The sequence below is a fragment of the Aphelocoma coerulescens genome, chromosome 7 (genome assembly GCF_041296385.1).
Source record: "Aphelocoma coerulescens isolate FSJ_1873_10779 chromosome 7, UR_Acoe_1.0, whole genome shotgun sequence".
Classification (NCBI taxonomy): Eukaryota; Metazoa; Chordata; class Aves; order Passeriformes; family Corvidae; genus Aphelocoma; species Aphelocoma coerulescens.
Window position 1 is genome coordinate 23,599,155 of NC_091021.1, and position 24,283 is coordinate 23,623,437.

Here is a 24,283-nt window from a genome sequence, read left to right on the forward strand (position 1 = left end):
ACGAGCCGGGAGCCCGGCTCCCGGGCATGAGTTACAGCCGCTGCCTGCACTCAGTGAGACATCAATCCCGTCGGATGGCGGCGACAGAAATGTAGAGTTCAGCGTGCCGGGAAGGGGCTGCGGGATGGGCCATCAATCCTGAGCAGGAGGGTGTGATGCCAGCACAGGCAAGGCTGGAGGGCACGCACTGAGATAGCCCCTGCCCACATCCCAATGTTTACCCCTGGTCCCCCTGGATGCGCCCAGCCCCAGGAGAATGCAGGCTGTTGTGCCCAGTCCACACTGCCCAGTTGAGGGGCCACAGCAGGAGGGCTGGGCCAGTTGTGGCTTCCCCCAGCCCTGGGGATGCCGGTGGCCATCCTGTGGGAACAGGAAGGAGGGAAGGGCCCACTGGGACAGCCTAGTACAGAGCCAGGAATGGGGTCCCAAGCTGGTGCCAGAAAAGTCTCTGGATGTTTTTTGCATGAGCAAGCTCTCTATCCCTGCTACTCCGGGCTGCTCAGCTGTGCCCCCACCTCCCCTCAATGCCCCTGCCATACAGGGGTGCTGCAATCAGACAGCCCCTTCCCCACTGGAGCTGGCAGGAGCGGGACCGAATCCTACCCAGCCTCAGCCGGGCACTACCACCCCTGCCCTGCACCCTGCATGCCCGAGTGGTGCGGCAGTGGCAGCGGCAGCGGCAGCGGCAGTGGCAGCGGCAGTGGCAGTGGCAGTGGCAGCGGCAGCGGCAGTGGCAGCGGCAGTGGCAGTGGCAGTGGCAGTGGCAGTGGCAGAGGCAGTGGCAGCGGCAGCGGCAGTGGCAGCGGCAGTGGCAGCGGCAGTGGCAGCGGCAGTGGCAGCGGCATGGCGGGATGGAGCAGTCGAGCGGGCGGCCAGCTGAGCAGAGGCTGTTTGCAGCTTTGATGTTAAACACCCAGAGATGAAATGCGTGGCCCCGGGGCTGGGTCCCTTGCAGCCAGCCGCCGGCCAGCCTCTGGCTGCGGAGCCGTGCCAGCGCTGGGGCCGATAATTGGATGCATGTTTCTTCCAATGAGTTTGTATCATTTTTATGTAAATTTGACATTTTCCTGATGTTCTGTAATGTGCACAAAGCAAGTGCCGCTCCTGCCGTCGGCAAAGCCTATTTCCTTCCTGTCTGAAGTGCTGTGTTGATTTAAGGGCCTGCTAATATGCACAGCCAGGCCCCCCCGTGCACACGCACGTGCTCACACGTGGCTGTGGCTCGCTGGCTCCGAATTCCCTCCATCAGTCTCATGTGCTGCTCCCAAGCACCCAATCTCATATCCAACCAGGGCTGTCCTGTACTGGGACAGCACGGAGCTGGGCTCCCTGGGACAGCAAAGCACCTTCTTTATGCATTTCATGCACCACCAAAACCCTGCTAGGACCACTGGATGCCACTTGGCAGTTTGGCTCATCCTGATGGAGGTGAAAAGGTTCCTCCATGCCCGTCATGGCAGGAATGCTGCCAGCAGTCCTTCAGGGCTCTTTCATCTCCTGTTGGAAGGTGGGAGGAGATCAGAGCCCAGGAGCCAGAGCAGGAGGAAAGGAAACAGCAACCAAGAGGTGCCTTTCTGGCAGCACAGGGAGGTGCTGCCAATTAACCAATTTCAGGGGACCATGCAGTGGGAGCTTTGGACATTGCTGCTTGGGAGCTGCCAGAGGGGCTGGGGTGCATCTGCCCAGGCATCCCGAGGCACTTTTGGGCAGGGCTCCACATCTCGTGGTCACAGACCACGTGCCCACAGGCAGCATCAGTGGCACTGGGGGTCCCTTCCTTGGGGTGAGGGCACCCCTGCTCCCACATCCCTGGCTTCTTGTGCCGCACAGTTTTCCTGGGTTCTGTCTGTGGTGCAGGCGAGTGGGTTTCAAAGGCAGCGCTGCTATTTAAAGCCCTTATTGTTCGTGTCCTTGACACCGACAGCTACATCCTGCTGTCATTCGATGTGAGCGCATCCTGGCCCGGCCAGCCAGAGGAAGGCAGCTAATGAAGAGCAAGTGCAAAGACGCCTCTTCTTTGTCCTGTTCACAAAGCAGCTTCCCAAACAGTCCCCCTCCGCCCTTCACTGAGCAGCTATTTATAGTTCCTCTTCCCCAGGGCACGCTGGGAATTTCCTCCAGACAGTGATGCCCTGGGATACCTTCAATGGGCCACAGGGATGAAGGCTTTGTGACCCCTCAGCTCTGAGAGCTGCTAGCAAATACCTCCCGTCCTTGCATGCTCCCCTTCCAGGGGCAGCCATGAGGACAGCTGCGTCACAGAGAGAGTGGGCTTCCCACAGGGTCATCTCCCTACCCAGCCCTGGCAGCCAGTGGTCCTGGGGGAGCTTCTCCATCTGGGCAGCATAGCTGCCTCTCTCCTCTTCATTCCCGTAGGCAAGCACACATCTGCTGCCGCTGCTCCCCTGCCTGCCTCAGGCACAGGGCTGCACAGCTGTGGGACAGAACGGAGGGCTGAGTGCCCCATCTGAACCCTCCATGCCCGGGGCAGCCTGTCTCCTGGCCCCCCATCACAGCGGGCATCTGCTGTGCCCCCGTGCCAGGTGCTGCTCTCTCCAGCAAGAGGCTTTGACAGGAAATTAAAGATTAATGTTCCCCGCGGCACCTGTGCCAGTGGCGCCCACGGTGCTGAGGACGTGCCCAGCATGGCAACCCGGGGGGGGGGTGGGGGGTGGGGGGGGTGCAGGCAGGGGTGCCTGGGGCATTTGACCCGAGAGCAGAGGGGCTGTGCAGGAGGCAGAGGTGGGATGAGGAGGGAAAGGATGTGTCCCCTCCCCTGTGCACTGTCACAGCATCAGGCATCCAGAGCCAGGCAGGGAAATGCCCCTCTGCAGGCAGTGGAGCATAGAAGCTGAAGGGGCTAGAGAGGCAGCTGTGGAGGATGACAGGTCTGGAAGTTCCATGCAGAGCCCTCAGCCCCTTCCCTACCTCCTTCAGGGTGGGGAGCCACCGGTCCCTCGAGGGGACACCTCAGGGCAGGCCAGGGTGTCCAGCACCTGGCTAACTGGCCACCTGGCACAGTGAGCTGGGCCATGCAGCTGAGCAGGCAGCATGATGCCAGGAGCATTTCCTCCCTCCCACTGGGAGGGGATTAAGCTCAGCCAAGCTCTGGCTGGCAGTGGCCATGCCCACACAGCTGCATGTGTGGCTACAGCTGCCTCCTCAGCTCCCAGTGCAGCCGGGTATCGCATCCTGCTGCACCCACTGCCTGCTCCTGGGGCACAAGTCTGTGCCAGATCCCATTGAGCCCTGTACCAAATCCCACGGGCACATACTGAGGCCCACGAGGGTGGTGGCAACTGCTCCCTGACTGCTTGCCTTGGACACACACCCACCATGACCATGGGTCTCTCCCCGCAAACACCAGGCACCTTGGTGTGCAGTGCTATGGTTTTGTGAAATATGGCCCCTATAAATCCCATCGTGTGCGTGCCATAATTCTCAATATATTTTCAAATATAGTTCAATTATTTTTCCCATATATCATGGGGAAATTGCATTGGCGAGTGGCGGCACTAAGCAGGGAGCGCGTGGCGGGGCGGCATTAATAGGATTGTGCATGGTATTATGCATGAGGTCGTTCAGGACACAGTGGGGAACCTCCCGTGCTCCAGAGAGACGGGAAGGAATAAATCAGGCTATTAGCCCAGCACCTTGCTCAGGTCTGCAGGGAATTAATCTCTACAGCGTGTAGGGGTCCCAGCTGGGCTGTCTCCCCAGGATGTCTCCCTGGGCTGTTCTCAGGAGCTCTGTCCCACTCTCTGCCCAAAGCACCAGGGAGCAGAGACAGTGCTGAACATGCCAGAGTCACCAAAGGGGATGTGACATGTCACTGGGGAGCAGTTTACCATGACTGCATGCAGGGCAGTCCCTGGGCCATGAGTAGAGGCTGGTGGGACACTCTGGGAAAGCTCTGGGTATCTTGGGATCTTCTCTGGAAAAGCCTCATCCTTGGCTTGAGCTTGCAGCCCTTGCTCCAGCCCTGTGTGAGGCCCCAGCAGCTCTGTGCCCCATGTCACACTGCAGGTGGGCAGCTTGGGGGTACCCTTGCTGTATCTCGCCCTGAGACAGCAGCTCGGCCAGCAGCACCTGGGGAGCAGCCGCAGCCTTCAGGACAGGCGCGTATAATCAGCCGGGACAGTCACATTTCCTTCAATTCTCCATGAATATTTATGCAATTTGTGCAGAGCTGCCGGAGCCGATCTATTGAGCCAGAGGGGAGATGGCAGCCTGGCCCCCCAGCTTCCCCCAGGTCCCATGGGAACTCCCTGGGGCTGGTCCCTCTTGACTGTGCTGCTGCACACACCTCTAGGACACAGCTGTAAGCAGTGAGATGGGAAGTGAGGGTCCTGGGAGCAGTGACCTTGGGAATGGTTGTAAGGGGTGTCAGCATCCAAGGTGGGGCTGGACACTGCTGTGCTGGGTTTGCAGAGGCAGCATCCGAACTAGCCACAAACCCCATGAACAGCACCAAAAGCAGGTCCTGGAAACTGGGCTTGTGGACTACTCACTTCCTTCCTGTCCACCTGGGAGAGCCTGGAAGCACTAGCACCACATGAGCTGCTGCCAGCTGAGAGGGAGCCCAGCAAGGAAGCAGCAGGAGAACTTGGTTGTATCTCTCCAGGGTGTCTCTGTGTGAGGGCAACTGGAATTACTACAGAGGCCAGACATCCAGGGCTGCCTCTACTCCGGTAGCACGCAGGATATTTGCTCCCATGCATAGGGCTTGGCCCACTAAGAGCAGTGAAGACGTTCCTGGTGCTTGGCAGATGCCACCCTGGCTGGGTCCTTGGGAGTGCCTGGCCCTGCAGTGGGTGTCCCACAGCAGGCACGGAGGAGAAGGACCTGCAGGGCCAAGGCATGGGTGCTCCCTGGCAGCAAGGGAGCTGGCAGTGCCAGAGCAAGCAGCGAGTGCAGGTGAGGTTTACAGTAAAGGGAAAAACAAATTATTAATCATGAGAGCAGCCCCAGCCGGGCTGTCAGGGCCGCATGGGCTCATGAATATTCAGCACCGGGCTGAGCACTAAATCTCATTTAAATGTCAGGGACCATTAGGCAGACAGTGAGGGGGCTGGGATGGCAGCTCCCCACTCTGTGCCAAGCCCCGCATCAGACGGAGGGGCTGGGACTGGGGTGCTGGCACCCCACTGACATGGCTGGGCAGGGGCCACACTAGCGCTCTGGTGTCCTTAGTCCAGCTGCTGGGTGCTCCCTGGGGGTGTCTGAGACCCCCTGACACCTCTGCCAACCCTGAATACCTTCTGATTGCTGATGGGGGCTGAAAACCCGCACCAAGCACCCTATAGATGCAGACACTGCCAACTGCATGCCCTGCTCCCCCCTGGCAGAGGAACAAACCTCAATGTATCACCAGCCCAGCCAGGTTCAGCCTGGCAGGACAGTTTCCCCTGGCCCCTGGTATCCCAGCCAATCCTCCTAACTCTTCAAAGCACACACAGGAGCAGCTCCATGTCCTTCTCTGGACACAGAGCTGGTGGGTGCTGGAGGGGTGCCAGAGGGGCATCCAGAGGGATGTCTGGGAGGTCTGAGGCCATGCCAGGGAGATGGAGGCAGCACACTCACGGCTCTGCAAACTTGAAATTCTCCTTTGGAGCCCATTCTTTGTCAGTGCCTGGGCACCATCCCTCTCCAGCCACCTGCCATCCATACTTAGGGTGGCTGGTGGCTCCCAGTGACACCTGCAGCAGTGGCAATGGCAGGCAGCAGCAGGAAGGAGCAAGCACGCCTGGGCACTGCCTCCCTGCGCTGGCACTCACACTCTCTCCAGCTCAGCAGGGGCCTGGCAATTACACGGATACGTTTAAGCTCTTAATCCTACTGAAGATTACTCCAAGGTCGGGGCACTAGACAGGTCCCCATGCACTGCCAGGCTGTGATGCATCCCTGCTGCCATCTGCCGGGACAGCCCGAGGGGATGCTGGCACCCCGGCACACAACGGCCTGGGCCACCAGCATCCCTTCATCCATGGAATGGACGAAGTCTTGAGCCTGCTGGCTTTTCCTGAAGGCTGGGGACTGGCGTGGGTGACCCTGCTTGCAACCTCTGCCAGGTACCAGGTGCCAGCCACTGGTACCTCCCTGGGCTCTCACATCTCCCAGCTCCATCAGCTACCTGATTTTGTCTCATGGTGCTCCATGGGAAGCATGGGTGGCCTGAAGAAGAGACCTCTCCAGCAGAGCACAGGAGATGTCTTGGACTTGTCATGGATGTGGCTGGGGATCCAGAGTTGCTGTATTCACAACCAGGGTAATACTGAAGCTCAGAGCTGCAGAACAGAGCCTTAGCCTGGGTCTGAAGAACCTTGGCAACCAAAGCGATGGCTCACAATATCTAAAACTTTTACAATTGCTGGCACTGGCAGGTGATGATTTAAGAGCAACAAGTGGCTCGAAGATGATGCAAACCAATCTGGGAGCAGGTCTGAAGCCCACTGCAGAGCAGGACCATTAACTGCAGCAGCTCTTTGCCTGGGCTATGCTGGAGTCTACCCCAGACCCCTCCAGATGAGCATGGATGCTTTATGGGGCCATTGCCCCAGCCCAAGGTGAGTAGTGTGATTATAACTAAAAGGAGGGAAGGTGCCCAAAACAGGGAATAGGTACTCGGCCTGGGCAGTGGCACATGGGATTCCCCTTCCTGCCCTCTGCGTTGCTCATTGGAAATCAGCACCCACTCCTTGGAGTGGCCTCGCTCCTGCCCTGCCCGCTGCTGACAGCTGATGGAGCCCTGCAGGACCTGGCATTTCCTCCCTGGGAAGATGTGTAAATGCTGCAATCCATCACTGTCCCATCTCCTACGGCACGCCAGCTGGCTGAGGACAGAGCTCTGGGATGGGGTGTGGTGTCTGGTATTACCAGCTGGAGATAGTGGCACTCCTTGGGGCCAGTCCCAGGGGAGAGGGAGAGGATGATGCACTCTGCACGTTTGGGTGCTGCACGTGACCACACTGCACCATTTGGATCCACAACTGACATCAGGCTCACCCTGCTGGGCAGGGGCAGAGCCCAGAACAGCATTTTGTCTGATCTTCACCTCCAGAATCCCTGAATCCCCTCAGCAAGGTGCTTCTCCAGCTCGGCACACCCCCCCTCCTGCTGTGGGGTGTGCTGCTGGCCAGCGCTGGGTTGCCCTGCTCTCCCCTCCCAGCAGCGCAGCCATCCCACACACCGCACACAGACACAGCCGCCTGCCCCGCACGGCACCACACACCGTACCCCCCTCCTCTCGCCCCCCCCAGCCCTGTGGAGCTGCCTGCACCCCAAACCCCTGCATCTCCTCCTACTACTGGTTGGGAAGGTAAAAAAAAATATTAATTATTATTAGGAAGAGCTAAAGCAGAATTGCAAATGTTATTTCTCTGGTAGATGGATGATAGCAGGATGGATGATAGATAGCTGGATGGATGGATCTCCTTCCCTCCAAGCTGTAACCCCCTTCCAATCGCTCCCTCCGGAGTGCTGCTGTCACCTTGTCTCTGCTCAGAAGGGCTTTTACTGGCTCACTGGGGGATGCACGAGAACAGGTTATTAATACATGGAGAGGGGGATGGAATCCATTTGACTTGAAAATAGCTGAGAAACTGAACTGCACTTTTAAAATCTGCTTTTAATCAGAAGGAAAAGAAGAGAAGTTTGAACAATTAGGGAGTAATGAAGAGCTTTGGAAAAAAAAAAAAAGCCCTCTGAAGATTAGCTAAGATTTTTACAGTACTTTGAGCATTTAAAGAGCTATGCTAGTATCGAGCAAAATGATGCAAATATTCCCTGTGACAATCAGAGCTGGTGGGATTGACGGCGAGTGCCAGAGCCTGGATGTCCACAGGCAGGCACAGCACTCGTTTGCCGTAAGCAGCGATGCTGTGCTGCCTGCAGGACAGGGCAGGCAAGCAGCTGATGGCAGCAGGGCTCACCTGTGCCACTGCCCGTGAGAGGTAACAGGAGCGTGGCCAGGAGGGAGCCCCAGCTTGGCCATGGATGGAGAGCCATGGTGGAGTCTCAAGTGGAAGTGCAGCCACCATGGCAAGGCTGGACCCATCCCCTCCACTCCAAGCCCTTGGCAAGAGAAGCAGGGGTGATACCCTCGGGGTTTGGCTTTTGTGGGTCCAAGGAGGCCTAGCAGATGGTCATGAGCAGGGACTGCTGATGGCACATCCCTGAAGGAGAGCACATGGAAAAGCTTCCTCAGGTGCTCCCTGAGGCTCAGACAGAGGATGGGCACCGGCATCCCCTGCCCTGAGCCAAGCCCTGACCGCCACTGCACGGGGAAGCCGCCAGCCAGCCCGTCCGTCCCAGCTGAGCTGGCGGCTGCTCCTTCCCAGTACCTGCCAAGGGCCCGTCACCGGGAGGTGAGCGTGGGGGCTGCACAGCCGTGCACAGCAGCAGCTGGGTAATTTTCATGCTAAGTGAAAAGTAAAGTGCACAGACTCTTTATTAGAGCGAGCACGGTGCGGGGAACAATGAAGGCAGTGATGATCGTTAACTTTCTAATCGGAGGAGAAAAGTCCTCAATGCAATTTTTATGGTAATAACATCGACACTAAAGATAATTGCTCCCCGCGTCGCGCTTAGCGCCAGGAAACTGTTTGGGAAAAAAACATTAATTTGCAGGAACTGAGCCAAAGTTTCCTTAAGGCAGCTGTTCCCTGTGCCACCCTGTCCCCAGTGCATGCCAACACTGCCCGCTGGCCGACCCCTTGCCCTTCCACCTCTGCCCACGGTGGCACCCCTCATCCCTTGTGCCAGCCAGGCTGGGTTTGCACCGTGCTGGTGCTGTCTTTCACAGCATCGGTTCCTGGGGCTCAGCTCAGCAGGAAATGCTGGAGACGGTGCAGCCCACCTCTGCGGTGGTGGAAGAGGGCCAGAAACATTTTGGGTGATGTGATAGAGCAGCGCTCATGCTGCAGTAAAGGGGACGGGCAGGGCTGCCCCATGTGCCGGGACCACCGTGAGCAGGGAGGAATGGGAGCTCGCACTCCCTGGGGAATAATAAGCACAGGAGAAATTACAGCCAGGTGACATTTTAACGAGCTGGCGTCCTGTGTGGCATTAATATTCCAGGGGCTGCAATTCCCTCGTGGGTGTTTGAGAGATGAAAAAAAATCCCAGCCCAGTAAAATCAAATAAATAAATCTCTGCCTAAGCGTGGCGTCTCCCCCGCCCCCGGCACGGAGCGGGTGGCACGCGGTGTGATTTCCCCTGTGATCCCCTGCCGCCGAGCAAGCAATCGTCTCATCTTTGAGCGTGGCGGCAGGATGATTTATCCTGGCTCCTGGCGCCCCGGCTGGGGCGAGAGCGCGGGGCCGGGGATGATGCATTGGGCAGGAGCAGAGGTGGCAGCGGGGGGAAGGCGGGAGAGCAGGGTGCGCACACAGGCCACCACTCAATTCTAAATTAATTTTAATATTTGACAAATCAAATCTACTTAGGTGAGCCATGGGCCATGCAAAGGAGATTTATGAGGGTTTGGGGCTGTCGGCTGCACGTGTAGCCCTTATTCGCCACTGCCTGAGGGGGTTCTGGCACTCACAGCATCACTAACTCCCCCCTCCCCAAGAGCAGGGATTCAGACAGTGAAACAGCATAACAGTGGTAAGAAAAATGTCCCAGATTCTAAGTCCTGGCTTATTAGGCTGGAAAGAGTGAAAGAACCTTCGCCTGCCCCAGTTCTAAGTCCCCTGGCAGAGCTGGCAGCCAGGGCACAGTCCTGGCTATAGCTGGATGTGGTACCTGATGCCCAGGATGTCCCTGGGAACTCCAGGGATGGAGCTAGAGAAGAGCAGCCAGTTCCAACCTGCTGGGGATGATGCTGGAGCAGTTTCCCAAGGGCTGGGGGGAATTACAGACCTGTGGAGAGAAGAGCAGGTGGTGGTGTGCAGGGTGTGCACAGCTATTCGCCTGCAGGACCATTTCAGTCCCAGCTCCATCAGGCCCACAGATTCATGGGCCCTGGGAGGTGACAGGAAACCTGATAGGTTTCAAGACAGCAACATGCCCTGAATCTGCAAGGTGCCTGAGCAGGCGAAGCAGGGAATCCAAAATGTTTACAGCCTCGAGGGACTGCAGAGTAGTGAAGGCAGGCTGGGCTGCCTGGGATGAGATTTCCATGCTGGGGACAGACTGCTGCCATCCCTAATGTGCCACTGGAAATCCCTGCCTCAGCATGGGCATCCCCCCAGCAGCTCTGTAGAACTGGTAGGGGAGACTCAGGGAAGCCCAGTGCTCCTGAGCTGAACCCACTCCTGTGGCAAAGTCCCAGAATGGGGGCTCCCCTGGATTGCAGAGGTCTCTCACAGCGATGCTAGAGAGGGGTCTTTAGTGCATTCTGCCCCAGTGCCCCTCACACCTGCCTGTGGGTGAGGACCAGCCTGTACTTGTTTCTTCTTGCCGATTACTTTACTCAGCAGTCGGGTGGCCTTGCCCGCGTGCTCAGGCAGGGAGACCAGGGCTGCCCTCCACCAGCCCTTTCCTGCAGGATGCTATTACAGAGATGCAGCACCGGGCTCTGTGCTGGAGACCAGCCCCATGTCTGGCTGCAGCCTCAAGCTGGAATATCTCAAGGGAGCTACAGTATATCCCCATATTGGGAGACAAACAGTGGTCCACAGCCCATAGGAGGGCAGGCAGCCTTTCCAGCTCCTCCAGCAGCAAAGAGGCAACTGGTGCACAAAGCTCAGGCCAGCCCAGAACCCTGGGCAGCTCCATTTCCTGTCCTGCCTGTGCCTCCCCCAATTCCCACCCTAACAATGGCAGAGCCCTCCAACTGCCCCATGTGCGCCAGAGAACAGACAAGGGCCAGGGCAGAGATGTGAGGTAGAGGAGAGACAGCCTGTATGGAGGGATGACATGCACACCTACACCTTTCAAGTCTTCCAGTATAAAGCAAAGACCACAAAGGCCTCAGAGGACTTTAAGAAATCTCTACAAGTTGCCTGGGCCAGTAGGGACCAGCTTTAAGAGGTGATGGATGTAAGCAGAAGGCAGTTTCTAGCCCCTGCCTGGCCCTGTGCTTGGCCAGGCTCCCAGCTGGGCACGGGGGGCAGCTGCTGCATCCCAGCATGTCCCTGCACAGGGGGATGAAGCAGGATGGATGGAGAACCGTGCCTCTGGGGCCATGAGCTTGCAGTGAGCTTCATCCCCACAATGGCACACAGTTCCTGACGGCCCTCTCCAGCCCAGCTCCAGCCCTACAAGGTGCCCCACCCACAGCAGAGGCAAACAGTGCCAGCCCTGGTGATGCACAGTCTGTGGGTAGGTGGGCACTATGTTACAGCTCCAGCTCTCAGCAGAAGCGTATGCTCCCATAAAATATCTACATTTGGATGCAGAGATTTTCAGGGATCCGAGAATGCTGTGCTGATAATTAAACATCTGCTCTGCATTTGTCTGTCTTCCTGCCACGATATTGCTCCAGCCCTCATTTTCCCCTCCTTGTCCTCCGGCAAGCAGTCTGGACATCATTCCCTGCTCAGTGCTCTGACCTGGCCCTGAAATCACAGCATCCTGGGCCGTGGGTGCTGGAAGAGAGACGGCAGCTCTGGGCACCCTCGGAACAAACAGCAACTTCACTGCCAGCACCCGCAGTCTTTGAGGGGCTGCAAAGCCAACAGCCTTCTCTGTGGCTTGCACCAGTGCAAACAGTTTCTCTGAGCCCCACCAAGCATTGCCAGCCAGTGCTTGTTCATGCACAGTCCCCTGGGCTGAGCAGGCAGCTGCCATCACCATGCCACTACAGGAGAGCATCAAAACAACCTCCAAATTGATCTCAGAGACTCTCCTGCAAGCCCCAGTCATGTCCTGCTAGGAGCAAGCGTCTGCTCTAGTTACTGTCTCCTAGGAGAGCACTGAGGGCTTCAGGCTGTCACAGGAGGAGCAGACCCAAACATGACATCTCCATGGCGCCCAGGCTATGGCAGGGCCACAGCATCACTGAGCAGATGGCACCACGACCTGGATCAATGGGAGCCGGCTGGCTCCCATGGGGGCTCTACCAGCTCATACAAGGCTGGGCTGGTGGTGGGATGAGCTGGGGAAAGGGTTGGATCCCTTTCCTAGCTGTGGTACCCTGGCCCCAGCTGTGCTCCTGCCTCTGGCCAAACACCCAGCAGGGCAGCTGAGGCAGCTGTCCCTGCCCACCCTGCTGGCGCTGAGGGGCTGCAGCCTGCCTGCACTGACTGCACTCTGGTGGCAAGCTGGGGCACCTGCAGTGCCATGCCAGATGGGCACCGCCAGCAACCATGCCATAACCTCTGCCCTGGGGCCCACAGCCCAGTAGGGTGCCAGCATCCATGGGGACACCACCCTGCTCTGAGTGAGCTTCTAGGAGCCGAGGTGGGCACAAGGATGGGGGAGGCTGTCCAGGGTGCACTGCAGAGCACCTGATGAAGCACCCCCGCATGTGCCAGCTACATGCCCCCCTTCACCAGGGCTGGCCTTCCTGCCATCCCTTGTCCCCTGCCTGCTCCCTGCCCTGCCTCCCGGCCCACACACTGTTTGTCACACTTGTCACCATGGCAAGGGAGAGATTAGCCGTAGACCCTCCGATCCTGCCCCAAGCCACTGATTCATATTCATGAGACTTCAAAGCATCTCTCTGGCTCTCCTGCACCGAACCTAATCCTCTGCTGCAGCACTGTGCCAGCAGCCCCAGCCCTCGCTCTCAGCTCCAGGCTGGCAGCTGGCATCCCCACAGCCCTCCTGCCCTGGCTGGCCGTAGCCATGCAGCCACACTCCCACCAGCCCACAGTCATGGGGGAATGCTCTGCACCATGGGGTTGCTGCCATGGGAGCCACAAAAATCAGGGGCTAGGACCACAGAGGAGATGGCTTTTGTGTCCTCACCTGCACCTGCCCATCCCTTAGGTACCCCACAGCCCCCTACAAACCACCACAGTCAGCCACCAGCAGGCATCGGACAGGGACTACTGAGGGGCAGCTAGCTGGGTGTGCAGAGCACAGCCATGCCGGGCAGTCCTCCTGCGCCCACCAGTGACAAATCCTGCAGCAGAGAAGTGGCAGGGAGTGTGCTGGAGGCATTTGGAGGTGCAGGCAGGACCAAAGTGAGTACCTGCTCCCAGCCTGCCCCTGTACAGCTGTGGGGCAGAGGTTGGGAGGAAAAGGCACCCAGGAGTGCTCTCCCCTCACCCTGCTGCAGGGTGGGTGCAAGCAGGGTTGCAGACCCCCACAAGCAGTGGTGCTAACTGGGCCATCTCCAGGTACAGCTCATCTGCTCCACAGCAGGACCACATCGGGGTCAAACACAGGCAGCCCCATACAGAGAGCCAGTGGCACCATGCCACCTGCAGGTGCTGGCAGCCCCACACCGGCGCTGGTGCCGGGAAGGTTCTGGTTCTGCACGCAGGTCCTGGCTGTGGGCGGGCAGCGGGCGGCAGGTCCCCCACGGAGCCATCTCCTCCAGATGGTGAAGGCCATTAGAGCCGCTCTCATGCGCATGGAGCCATAAAGTTTATGGGGCTCATCATTTAGCTGTAATGGAAATAGTTAAATCTGTCTCTGTTTAAGCAAACTCTGCCCTCGTGGGAGCGCTTGGTGCAGGCAGGCAGAGGCCTCCGGCGGCCAGCGGGTGCCTCTGCTCACCATCCGTCACCCAGGCATCTGGGACACCCAACCCTGGCACTCCCACCTCGCACCCAGGACATCCCTGCCATGTCAGGATGGGGACAGGCAGTAATCCCTCCACTACCAGCCCTGGTGCCTCAGTTTCACATCTGTGCAGGCAATGCCAGAACCAAATTTGGCATGACCAGGCAAGATTTGGGACTACACAAATTCCCTGACAGCAGAGGCTGAGAGGTAATGTGCAGACAGACAGGCAGAGAGGGCGGGGAGCTGCAGGAGGGATGATGTCTGTCTGCTTCAGGCAGGGCACCTGGAGCTGTGTAGGGGTGAGGTGGATTTGGCTAATGCAGACCTGCCTCGCAGGGCTTTGGCCCTGCAGCCCCCAGCAGGAATCAGCCCGGAGCCTGCCAGAGCACATTGCATGGGGCAGAAGAGCAGGTGATGCACTGAAAGCCACTTTTCATCCCTCACAGGCACCCACAGAGCTGGGCAAGGAGATATGAGCCCAGCATAGCCCAGGTTGCCCCCAGCTCTCGAAGCAAGATCTGGTCAGGGAGAATGGTGAGAGCAGCCCCTCACTGTGCCTCACAGCAACCCTTAGCCCTGGCCTGGGGATGTGAGGCTGAATCCCCAAATGATAAGCTGCCCGTGTGTTTATGGAGGGCCACTTTCTCCCTGTAGTCCCTTGGGGTGGGTGGGGGTGCTGACCTGGGATGGGGTGAGACCCTGGGGCTGCCACCACTGCTGGAGCCACCCATACTTAGCCAAAGAGGTGCTAGGAGCTGCCCCCTCCCTAGCATGCAAAGCATGATTAATTACAGAGTAAGTCATTAATATTCACAGCTAATTTAAGATCCTTATCATGAATAATGGAAATCACTCTCCAAATTACGGGACAAAGATGGAGGAGGGGGGAAAAAGCCCTATGGAGAGAGAGGTCTACAGAGGGGCAAAGATCTGGGGCAGGGGCATGAGGGGCAGAGGTGGTACCCGCCATGAGGGATGCCTGGGTCTGGCAGTACCCTGGTTGGGGATGAAGTGATGGGCAGAAGCGAAGGCAGTGGGCATTGGAGCTGGCAGAGGATTCAGCCACATTGGAACAGGGCCCAGGAGGCCTGAGGGGCACCAGCCAACCCTGCCTGTGGGTCTCTAACCTGCTACCCCATCATGTGCAGGACCCAGTCTTGCACACTTGCAGGACTTTGTGCTGCACACCTCCTCCTGGAGCAGGGATTGTCCTAATCCTGTGTCATACAGTCTCCAAGCCAGCTGACCCCAGCAGCCTCCCAGAGCAAAGCTGGGACGGGGCTGCCTGGTCCCTGAGGAGCAGGTGGGAAGGGAGGGCACCAGCACTTTGCCTGAGCTCCTGTTATACAAATGAAAGGTTTTTAGTGGGAAAGACTCTGGGAGAGTAATACATCTCCCATATTGATCGCAGGCCAGGGACCAAGGCACGGCTTAAACAGTAATTGATTTCTAGCCGCCGAGATGTGTTGGGGAGCATTGATTTAACAGCACTGCAGACACACTGCTACTAATCTGATTAAAGTATTTAGCAGAAATGTTATTCTTTTAAAAAAAACAGAGGGAGGTGACAGTGCTGCCTGGGGCTGAGGCGGGCCTGTGGAGCAGGGACAGCTTAGCACCCTGCCAGCAGGGACCTGGGGACAGCTCTGTGCCTGCACTCTGGTGGGGGTGCCACTGCCTGGGCACACGTCTCCAGCCAGATGTGCTTGCAGCCATTCCTGGCAGAGCTGCCAAGGATGTGTGTGAGCCCAGCAGGACACAGGCAAGGAAGGCAGAGCCAGAAACGTGTGCCAGGAGTGTGGACAACACATGGCCCAGCCAGAGACCCTGCCAGTGCAGCCACCAGCAGTCCTGGGGACAGGGCAGGAGTGGGAGGAAGTAGAGGCCGCCTGCAGAGGTAGTCCTGGTTGGAGGCACACTCAGCTGGTGGAGCAAGCACATGGACCACACCAGAGCTGCAGCAGCCAGGAAGGTGCAGGAGCCAAAGTCTAGCAGTGCCTGGGCATGGAGGAAATGCTGAGCAAGGGGACCATGTGCACTGCTGGCCCACTGGCCATGCAGCATCCCCATCTTCAGCCTTTCCCCACACTGTGCCCTGCCACAGGCGGTCAGGCCATCACCAAGAGCTCTTGCATGCTGTCCCCTCCTGTTCCTGTCCTGCCCCACTGCTGAGGGCAGGGACAGATGCTGGGCTGCTGAGGATGGGACTCCCCCATGCCATTCCCAGTCCTTGTGGAAAGGTACCAGCTGAGCAGGTGGAAGAGTTTCTGCCACTCCCCATCACACTCATCAGCCCAGTTAATTAACAGGCGATGTCAAACAAATAAATTATTCCTGCTTCCTATTGATTCTAATTTACTGGCCCCTGGAGAAACCAGGATCATTTATCCCACCTGTCACCCCTGTACAGCAGCTGCACTAACATCTGCCCTGCTCCCTTCACCTCTCCTGCCCATCCACCTTCGGGGCAGAGCCGGGCACACCTATGGGGCCCACAGTGCCCTACACCACTGCCTGTTGTACCCCGGAATGCAGTTGCAGCCTTGTCTGCTTCTCCTACTGGGAATTGTAGATACACTACTGCCAGCAGCACAGGGAGAGAAACTCTCTGCCCATTGTTGTGGCACTCCTGCTTGCCTGGGGTTCAGCATCATCCAGGGGTTCCCTGGCTCCTGCCAGCCCCTTCCCTTCCCCAGCACCACCAGACAGGGTGTGGGTGCCAGTTCTGAGCATCCAGGCCCCCAGCCCAGGCCATGCCCACCAAGACAATAGCCGGATTTCCCTGCTGTCCCAGAGAGAGGCCACTGCTGCCCACGCATCAGCCTTTGATGCCTCTGCAGGAGGCTGATCAAAGCCTGAGCCCCTCCCAGTTCCCACCCCTATGGATGCTGGATCAATAAATCAATGCCAGCTCAGCTGCTGACTGCACAGTAATCTTGGTTGGGAGATCCTGGAGAGGAACAGGGTCCTGGCATCCACCCCTGCCTGCTTTGGGGCCTCAGCTCATGGCTGATGCCAGCCTGGGCTAGTGACGCACCACCCACACCAATCCAGACTCCCAGGCAGGATGGTGATGGCTGCCAGCCCTTGGCAGCCAGGACTGTCTCCTGCTGGGGTCTGGGCAGCACCCAATGACACATCCTGGTCCTCCCCTGGCCAGGGCACCACTGGCCAGTGCTGCCTGCAGCAGGAGGCTGCAGGAGCCTACGGGCTCGCATGCAGTGGTGCAAGTAACAACATGTGTGCCCTCCTCTGGGCATAGGGTCATCAGCTGGCTCAGCTGAGGGATGCTCTGGGCAGTAGCCTGCTGGCACAGAGCAGCCCTGGCCTCACCCCAGCTCCCATAAACGACAGGCCATGCTGTATTGGGGCGGTTGGAGCCTGGCCAGGGTCATGGAATGGGGTTGTGAGTGCAGCCTGCCTGCCTGCCCACCTGCCTGCCTGCTGCTCCAGGCACTGGTGCTTTCCAGATCTGGATGAGCTGGATTTCCTTGGATTGGACAGATTAAATTGATCCTGGCCAGACACCAGTAGCAGGCTGTTTGCCACATGCCTATAGTCCGAGCCTGCCTGGAGCGTTTGCTGCTGGAATGGGGGTCACCTGGCATCTGGCTTGGGAAGGGACACACAGAGCACTGGACTCACTCTTGGCAACCCTGCCATGCATCTTGTGCTGCCTTTTCTTCCACAAGCCCTTGGACGTCTCCTTGCAGCTCTTGCCTTGCAGAAAGTGGAGCAGCAACAGCCCTGCTGCTCTGCCAAGGGGAGGGTGAGGAAGTGTAGTGGATGCTGCTGCCAAGCTCTGCTGCCAGCGTGGCCAAGGCCAACGGGGCTAGCAGGTGACTCACTCGTCCTGCATGATTCATCCCAAGTGGCTGGCAGGAGCAGCCAGAGAGACAGGGTGGTTTCAGCTGTTTCAGGATGTCTTGCCCAGACCCAGTCTATCACCCTGGCCGCCAGCTCTTGTCTGAATCCGCATGCATGCTCCCACAAAAGTGGTCCTCATGGATGCAGCCCGGCTATACCCATGCCTGGGCGTGGCCAGCCTCCTCACCACTGACCCACCACTGACCCTGCAAGGACGGTGGGGTGCCTGGTGGAGCGGGAGGCCGCAGCTCCCATCCAGATTGGCGTGGTCCCACGACAGTGCGCGGTGGGGCGCGTGTGGGAGGAGCGGCTGGCAGCACCGTCGCCAGGAGATAAGCTCCCTGCTCATCCTCATCGCATGTGACGGGAGGGAGATTTATGGCTCCAAGCTGCGATTTGTGCACGGCTCCAACACACCGTATTGATCACTCCTGGTTGCTTCTGCTGCTCCCTCACCTCCCAGCCCCTGCCTGTTAACTCTTCCAGACCTGGGGACCCCCGGGGCCAGGCACCCTTGTGTGCTGCAGCAGCTGGTGCAGCAAGGAGCACCCCAGGTCCAGGTTGGCTGGGGTGCCAGAGCCCATTTCCTGGGAGAAAAGCAGAGTTTCTCCTGGCTGGGGCTCAAAGCAGAGCAGGCAGGGGGAGTCTGGCTGTGTTGGCAGTTAGGAGCACCCCGTGGAAAGGAGAGGGGCCAAGGGGGCAGGGAGGTGCTGGTGAAGCCAAGGACACAAGGATGGCAGTCAGTGATAAGGGAACAATGCAGAGGGGATGGGGCATCGTGCCAAGGATTAGAGCTGAGTGTACAGGGATGGCAAGTGGTGACAAAGGAACGGTTCCCAGGGGACAGTGTGGGATGGCCATGGGCAGTGCCAAGGGCACATGGACAGCAGTGTGCGCCAAGCAGTCCCAGGGCCAGCTGGGGGGCTGATGCCAAGGGGATTGAGGATGGGGGCAGCCGAGGGGGGACGGGGATAGGGCTGCAGGTGGCTCTGCAGCAGCGGCAGGAAATGATGTGTGAAATGAAGAGTTCCTGCCCAGTGCCCAGAGGGAGCGTGCAGCATACTGAGCAGGGCTGGGGCTGGGGAGGGGGCTGCAGGGGGGCACACAGCTGAGGGGATCCCCAGCCTTGTGTGGGGACCCTGACTGAGGGTGCTGCTCTGCAGCATGGGGCTGTGTCCTTCCTACAGGGGAAGCAGGAAGGGGGCTCTTGGCATGGGAGTGCTGAGTAGCTGCTTTGGAGCTGGGGGCTGTGTGGGGCACAGCCTTGCTAGATCAAGCCCTCACTGCCCCCCTGCTGCGACGCCCCAGCACCGTGTACCCGCCACCCCCTCCCTGCTCACTGGTTTCCCGCTGCTCCACGGAGATAATTAAATCCGCTATTTCGGCAGGTTCCGCATCCCCTGCCAGGCGGATCCGCAATCAGCCTTGAGAGGGCCGGGGGCCACCCACCTGCGCCCCTCCACCCTCACCGCCCTCACACTGGGGCACCTTGGCTGGCCCTGACACCTCTGCCTGCCTCAGATCCCTGTCTGCACCCTTGGGGACAATCCTGGGTGTTGTGGGAGGGGTAACACACTCCTCTCCTGTGTTGGTCATAGCTCCTCTCCAGCTCCAGTCCCAAGCTAGCTGCTCTTGAGGGGTCAGCCCTGTCTCCAAAACCAGCGTGGCATCCAGGGGTGCCACAGACCCTAGGCATGGGCAGGAGCAGCTCCCCACCAGCTGTCCCATGTCCCCAGCTTCCCATTCATCCCCAGTTCTGATGTTATCATCTTCCTGCAGCACCCGGAGAAGCTTTAAATAATTCACGGAGGTGAGCTGGGGCACAGATGCTCCCACAGGCAGCTGGTGCGAGCAGGCAGGCAGCGGCTGGGTGGCAGAGATAGCGGTGCTGTCCCCGTCGGCTGCACAGGGCCTGCTGGCACCTGCCAGCTGGGAAGGAAGGGCTTGGGCTGTTCGCGGAGGAGAAGCACTGAGAACATTGTCCTGAGACAGTTTAGCAGAGTCAGGAGGTGAGCAGGGTTCCCAGGGAGCCCCACACTGTGCTGCCCCCATGCCATGCCCCCTGCCTGGCTGGCTGTCCCCTCCGCCTCCCCTCTGCCCCCAATCCACTATGCAGGATGCCAGATTGATTACTGAAGCGGGCAGCTCTGGCTGTAAATTTTGATCAATAATTTAAGGGGGTAAAACTATTAATAGAATATTAAACAATCTGCTCTTGTGTGTGAGGCACAAAGGTGGGAGTGAAGTTGAGGGTACCTGGATGACCTGCACAGCTACCTCCCGATCCAGCCAAAAACCCCAACACTACCTTGCCAGCACAGTGGGGAGAGTGGCAAGCGTTGCTGTAACTAATTGTCAGCTGTGCCAGGAGAGGGGAGGGCGGCATCCATCAGGGAGTGGAGTTATTGATGGACTCCAAGGCTGCTATTACCTGCCAGCCCTGCTATTACACACACCATCACTCAGTGCGTGGCTGCGGCCGCCACACCAGCCCCTCGGTGCTGCCTCGCACCGTGCTGGCCAGGAGAACCACTGGAAACAGGTATAATTACACAGACAGTGCCCACCAGGAGTGCTTCAGCTGCAGCTCAACTACCTGTGCTGCTGGCTACACATTGCACTGATGCTGCTCAGTGCTGCCTGGGTTTTCCTCTAGGTCTTGTGTCCCCAGCCTCACAACAAGCCAGCACTGTGCAAACCCCATGGCACATCCTCACCCCACCCCAGTGCCTTCTCCAGCTTTCACAAACAAGTTGGCCCCACGCAGCCTGGCTGAGCCACGGGAAGGAGGCAGCCCCTGCTATCCTGGAGTGGGGAGCTGGCCTTCACCACCAGCAGGTGATGCCCTTGGGAGCCACCGTGCTGTGACACTGAGAGCCCACCGCAGCCCGACTCATTCTGGGAGGATTAGTCCCTGATCCCCCACTGCCCAGAGCCAGGGAGGGCAGCTCTAGGAAGCAAGGAAGTGAAATCAGGGAGATTAACCCTGGTCCCCAGTGGGATGGAAAATGGAGGCACATCTGCTCATCCGAATGGAAGGAACAGCGGCCCATGGGGGAGCAGATAAAAATAGGCTGACATTTACCTGCCAGCCCCAAGCAGGGCGGGCGGAGGGCACCGTGACCAGCCGGTGTCCACAGGGGGATGCAGGCATCCGCTCGAGTGCCAGGCACTCATCACCCGCTGTCCTGCCCAGGCTGCAGAGACAGCGTGAGGCACAGCAGCGTGGCTGTGTGACAGCAGGATAGTGTCCTAGGGCAGCACCAGAGATGGGGAGTCCTGCCAAGGCAGGGGTGCCTTCTGGGCACACGCAAGCACAGATGCTGGGGCAATGGCACAGCAGGTGTGTGTGAAAGGGGTTTGGTGTGCTCAGGGCTGCCTGTGCATGGAGGTAGGCAGCAGGGTAGCTGGCAGTGAGGTGGGAAGCTGTGGCATGGGAAGGGCAGTGAGCTCAGATTGGGCTGGTGCCTGAGCCTGGAGCCTGTTGGGGTACTATTGCTCCTAGAGGGATGGTAGTGAGAAGAGCAGGCAGGGCTGAGAGCTGCAGGAGAGGTGCTCAGGGACATGCTCAAGGAAGTCAAAAGTAACCTTTTACCTGGGCATCCTTTCCTGCAACCAGAAGAAAGAAACCTCTTCACCTGTCCAAAGCCCTGCAGTCTGGGCTGCCAAGAAGGGCTGATGGCACCCTCTGCTCTGCTAAGGAGCCAGGAGATGCTACAGCAGGTGTTAGCATCTCTCCACTTGCCTGTAGCAGCCCTGTCTCCCATGCACAGACCGGAGCCGGGCATCCTTCTACAACGGCTTTAACATTTCCCAGCAGTGCTGAAAGCATTTCCTTGGGATGACACTTGCCTCTTCACAGCCACCTCCAAGCAGCAGGGGCCAGCCACCCTACAGCCATAGAGGTCAGGATGCCTCCTCCAGTATTGCCAGCTTGGCATCCCACCTCTGACAGGCGCTTACCTTGCTGTGTGCCCAGAGGCTCAGAGTGCCTGCCCAAGCCAAGGCACAGCATCATCCAGCCCAGCCACAGTGAGTCCAAGCCAAGGCACCAAGAAGCCAGCACATGGGTGGGAAGGGTTAACTGCTGTGAGAGCAGAGTCTCCCCTTCCTCCCCCTGCACTGTGTTTTACAGGCCGGAGCTATTACCAGGAAATGTTCCCATCAGCACCATTGATCCCCTTGTTTACAGCCCAGTAATCCTCTGCTGTTGACTCAGGAGCAAAAAGGAAAGAAGGGAGGAGATGGCTCCCACTTGGGCATTGCCTCTGCCCTGCCAGCATCCCACCCAAGCCTGCCTGATGCACTGGGGTGACCCTGCCACACCTGGCTGGGCACTGGAGGCTCTGCAGCTATGGAAGGCTATGGAGGGTGGCACAGTGGCAGGACTGTGAGAGCAGCCACGGCCCTGGAAGAGCTGACCCCCACAGGCAGCTGCAGGTGCCCCCTCAACAGCACTGCCCTCCTGGCATGTGGCTGTGCCCCCCTCCCAGCTGCCTGACACCTGGTGAAGGACCCAGTGTGACAGCCCCACTTTGTTCTCGTTGGGTGATGAGCAGAGGCATCAGGCTAGATTAGAGACCCTCCCAACTCACAGCTCTGCATATGCCAAGCTGGAGCAGCTGCCAGCTGGGAGGGCCAGCGGCAGTGGGCACCCACGCACTGCCCGGGGAGGCTGCAGCCCCCAAGGCTGCCCAGCTGGCAGTAGGATGGCAGGGCTGGGTGCCACTCTTGGTGTGGGGCACTGGCCTTGCACAGCCCTGCCTGCCGCTCCGGCTGTGTGTCAGCTGTCCCTACGCCTGGAGGGCTCAGAGCCCTAGGCCAGGGCTGCCGCTCTCCCTCACCCTGGCCCAGCTGAGATCCTGCAAACCTGTGCCAAGCATCCATGCCAAGAGCACTTGTGTGGTGTCCATCAATGGGATTTTCATGAGCTTTTTACTTCTTCTGGCTCTGATAACACTGGGGGCTCAGCCACCTCCCTGTGCCCATGTCCCAGGCATGTCCCCACGCTGTCTAGGAGGGCAGGATTGTGCCTTCCTCCGCTCACTTACGCTACCACTTGGATTCAGCCCATCCCCTGGTGCCTGCTCTACTAGGAGGGGATATGCTTTGCTCCCTTTTAAAACCCTCCAGGCCCAGATTTATCTTCCCTCCCTCTGCAAGCCCTCAGGAGCCTGGCTCTCCCCCAGAGCCCACGGCAGAGGTAAGGAGCCAAGCTTCCCAGGCAGGCTGCTGCAAGGCTGCAGGTCACAGCCTGCTTCTGCTGGGGCTGATCCAGTCTGGGCAAATCCCAAGGCTGGGCCCCCCAGCCTACCCTTTCTCTGTGCCTCTCAGCCCAGCTTCACAGCACGAGCGCTGCCAGAGCCCCCCAGCCCAGCCCAGCGTAGTCCAGCTCCGCATGCGGCTCTGCCCCAACCCCAACAAACCCAAGGCCTTACAGCCCTCCGAAACAGGTGCCTGACATCTTTCTCCTTCCCTATGCCTGACATCTGTCCCCTTCCCTGATCCCTGGGGGCTAGGATCTCCTTATCAGCACTGCAGCAGTGCACTAGGCTGTGGGCCAGCCCCGGGGTTATACCTAACCCTCCCAGCCCCCTGGAATGTACCACCACTGGCCACTCACTGTCTGGAAGTCACTGCTGTTGCAGTCCTCATTGGCAAATGTGCAGCGGACAAGCATCTCGCCCAGGTCCAGCTGGTGGCCCACACGCTCATAAAACTCCTCCAAGTGGAAGGGACGGCTCTCCTCCTCCTCACTCATGGCCAGTGACCCCAGAAGAGCCTCCAGCCTGCTCCTCTCAGGGCTTTCTGGCACCAGGGGCTGGCCAGCACCATCCAGGAGCCCCAGCATCTCCCCTGCCCAGTACAGATCATGGCTGGAGAGCTGTGAGAAGCGGGCAGGGTTGAGGTTGCAGATCGTAACGGCGGGGAAGATCTTGTTGTGCTCCGTCTCCTCCTCCAGCTGGGTGCTGTGGGGGTACTGGAAGTACAAGCCCACACACTTGGCATAGGCATGAATAAGGAGGGCCAGCGAGCCCAGGAAGGCCAGCAGCCACAGTAAGTTGCGGATGGTGTAGCGCCGGTGCCGGAAGATGTGATGGATGCCGTGGAGGGTGGAACGGCTGGCAAACTCTTCCAGGCTGCACGGGGGCTGCCGTGGGGCTGGGACATCCCGTGCTGGGTGCCTATCAGGGCAGTCCCCCGCAGGAAGGGCTGCAGAGGGCCAGGGGGAACCCCAGGGGCGTGGGGGAGGCCTCTGGGCTTCCTCCAGCCACATGCTGCCGGCCGGCTCTGCCTCTCCCCGCTGAGCCCGAGGTGCCAGACGAGGTTTGAGGGGTGGATGACCGTCACGGCACCGGGCGAGGCGGGCTGTGCGGCGTGAGATGTGCAGCAGTGCCGGGGCGGGACTGGTGCGGGGTGGTGCCGCCCGCACCCTGCCCCGAGCGGGAAGCTCGCTCAGTGCCGAGATCACTGATGTACTTAGCGATCACCACATCCTGCAGGAACTGGAGCCAGAGACTGAAACATCCTGGAAAGCTCAGGGCACTCTCACTGCCTGTCCCCCGGGGTTGTGGGCAATTACTTGGAGTCCTGCTCACTTCCACCCTCTCCGTGCACTTAGTGTGGGTTCCCCAGGGAGGGGGAGACAGGCAAATTCCTCATTTTCCCCTGCCAGGACATGTAGATGCCACCTGGGCAGGGCTGCATGGCCCTAGGCTCAGGAGAGGTGCCTGGACAGGCATGTGTTGGGGGGCAACCTGTCTTTGGCCATGGGGATGTGGGGGAACGCCAA

At 59.0% G+C, this 24,283-nt stretch overlaps 1 protein-coding gene across 1 annotated transcript in view; it reads right to left on the minus strand.

The window, feature by feature from the left end:
- ASIC4 (acid sensing ion channel subunit family member 4) overlaps positions 1-23,767 on the minus strand; it is a 61,105-nt gene extending 37,338 nt beyond the window's left edge. The window contains exon 1 of the mRNA XM_069021559.1: positions 23,114-23,767. Coding sequence (XP_068877660.1) covers positions 23,114-23,767 — 654 coding nt within the window. The remainder of the gene's footprint in view (positions 1-23,113) is intronic.
- Positions 23,768-24,283: the final 516 nt, after the last annotated feature.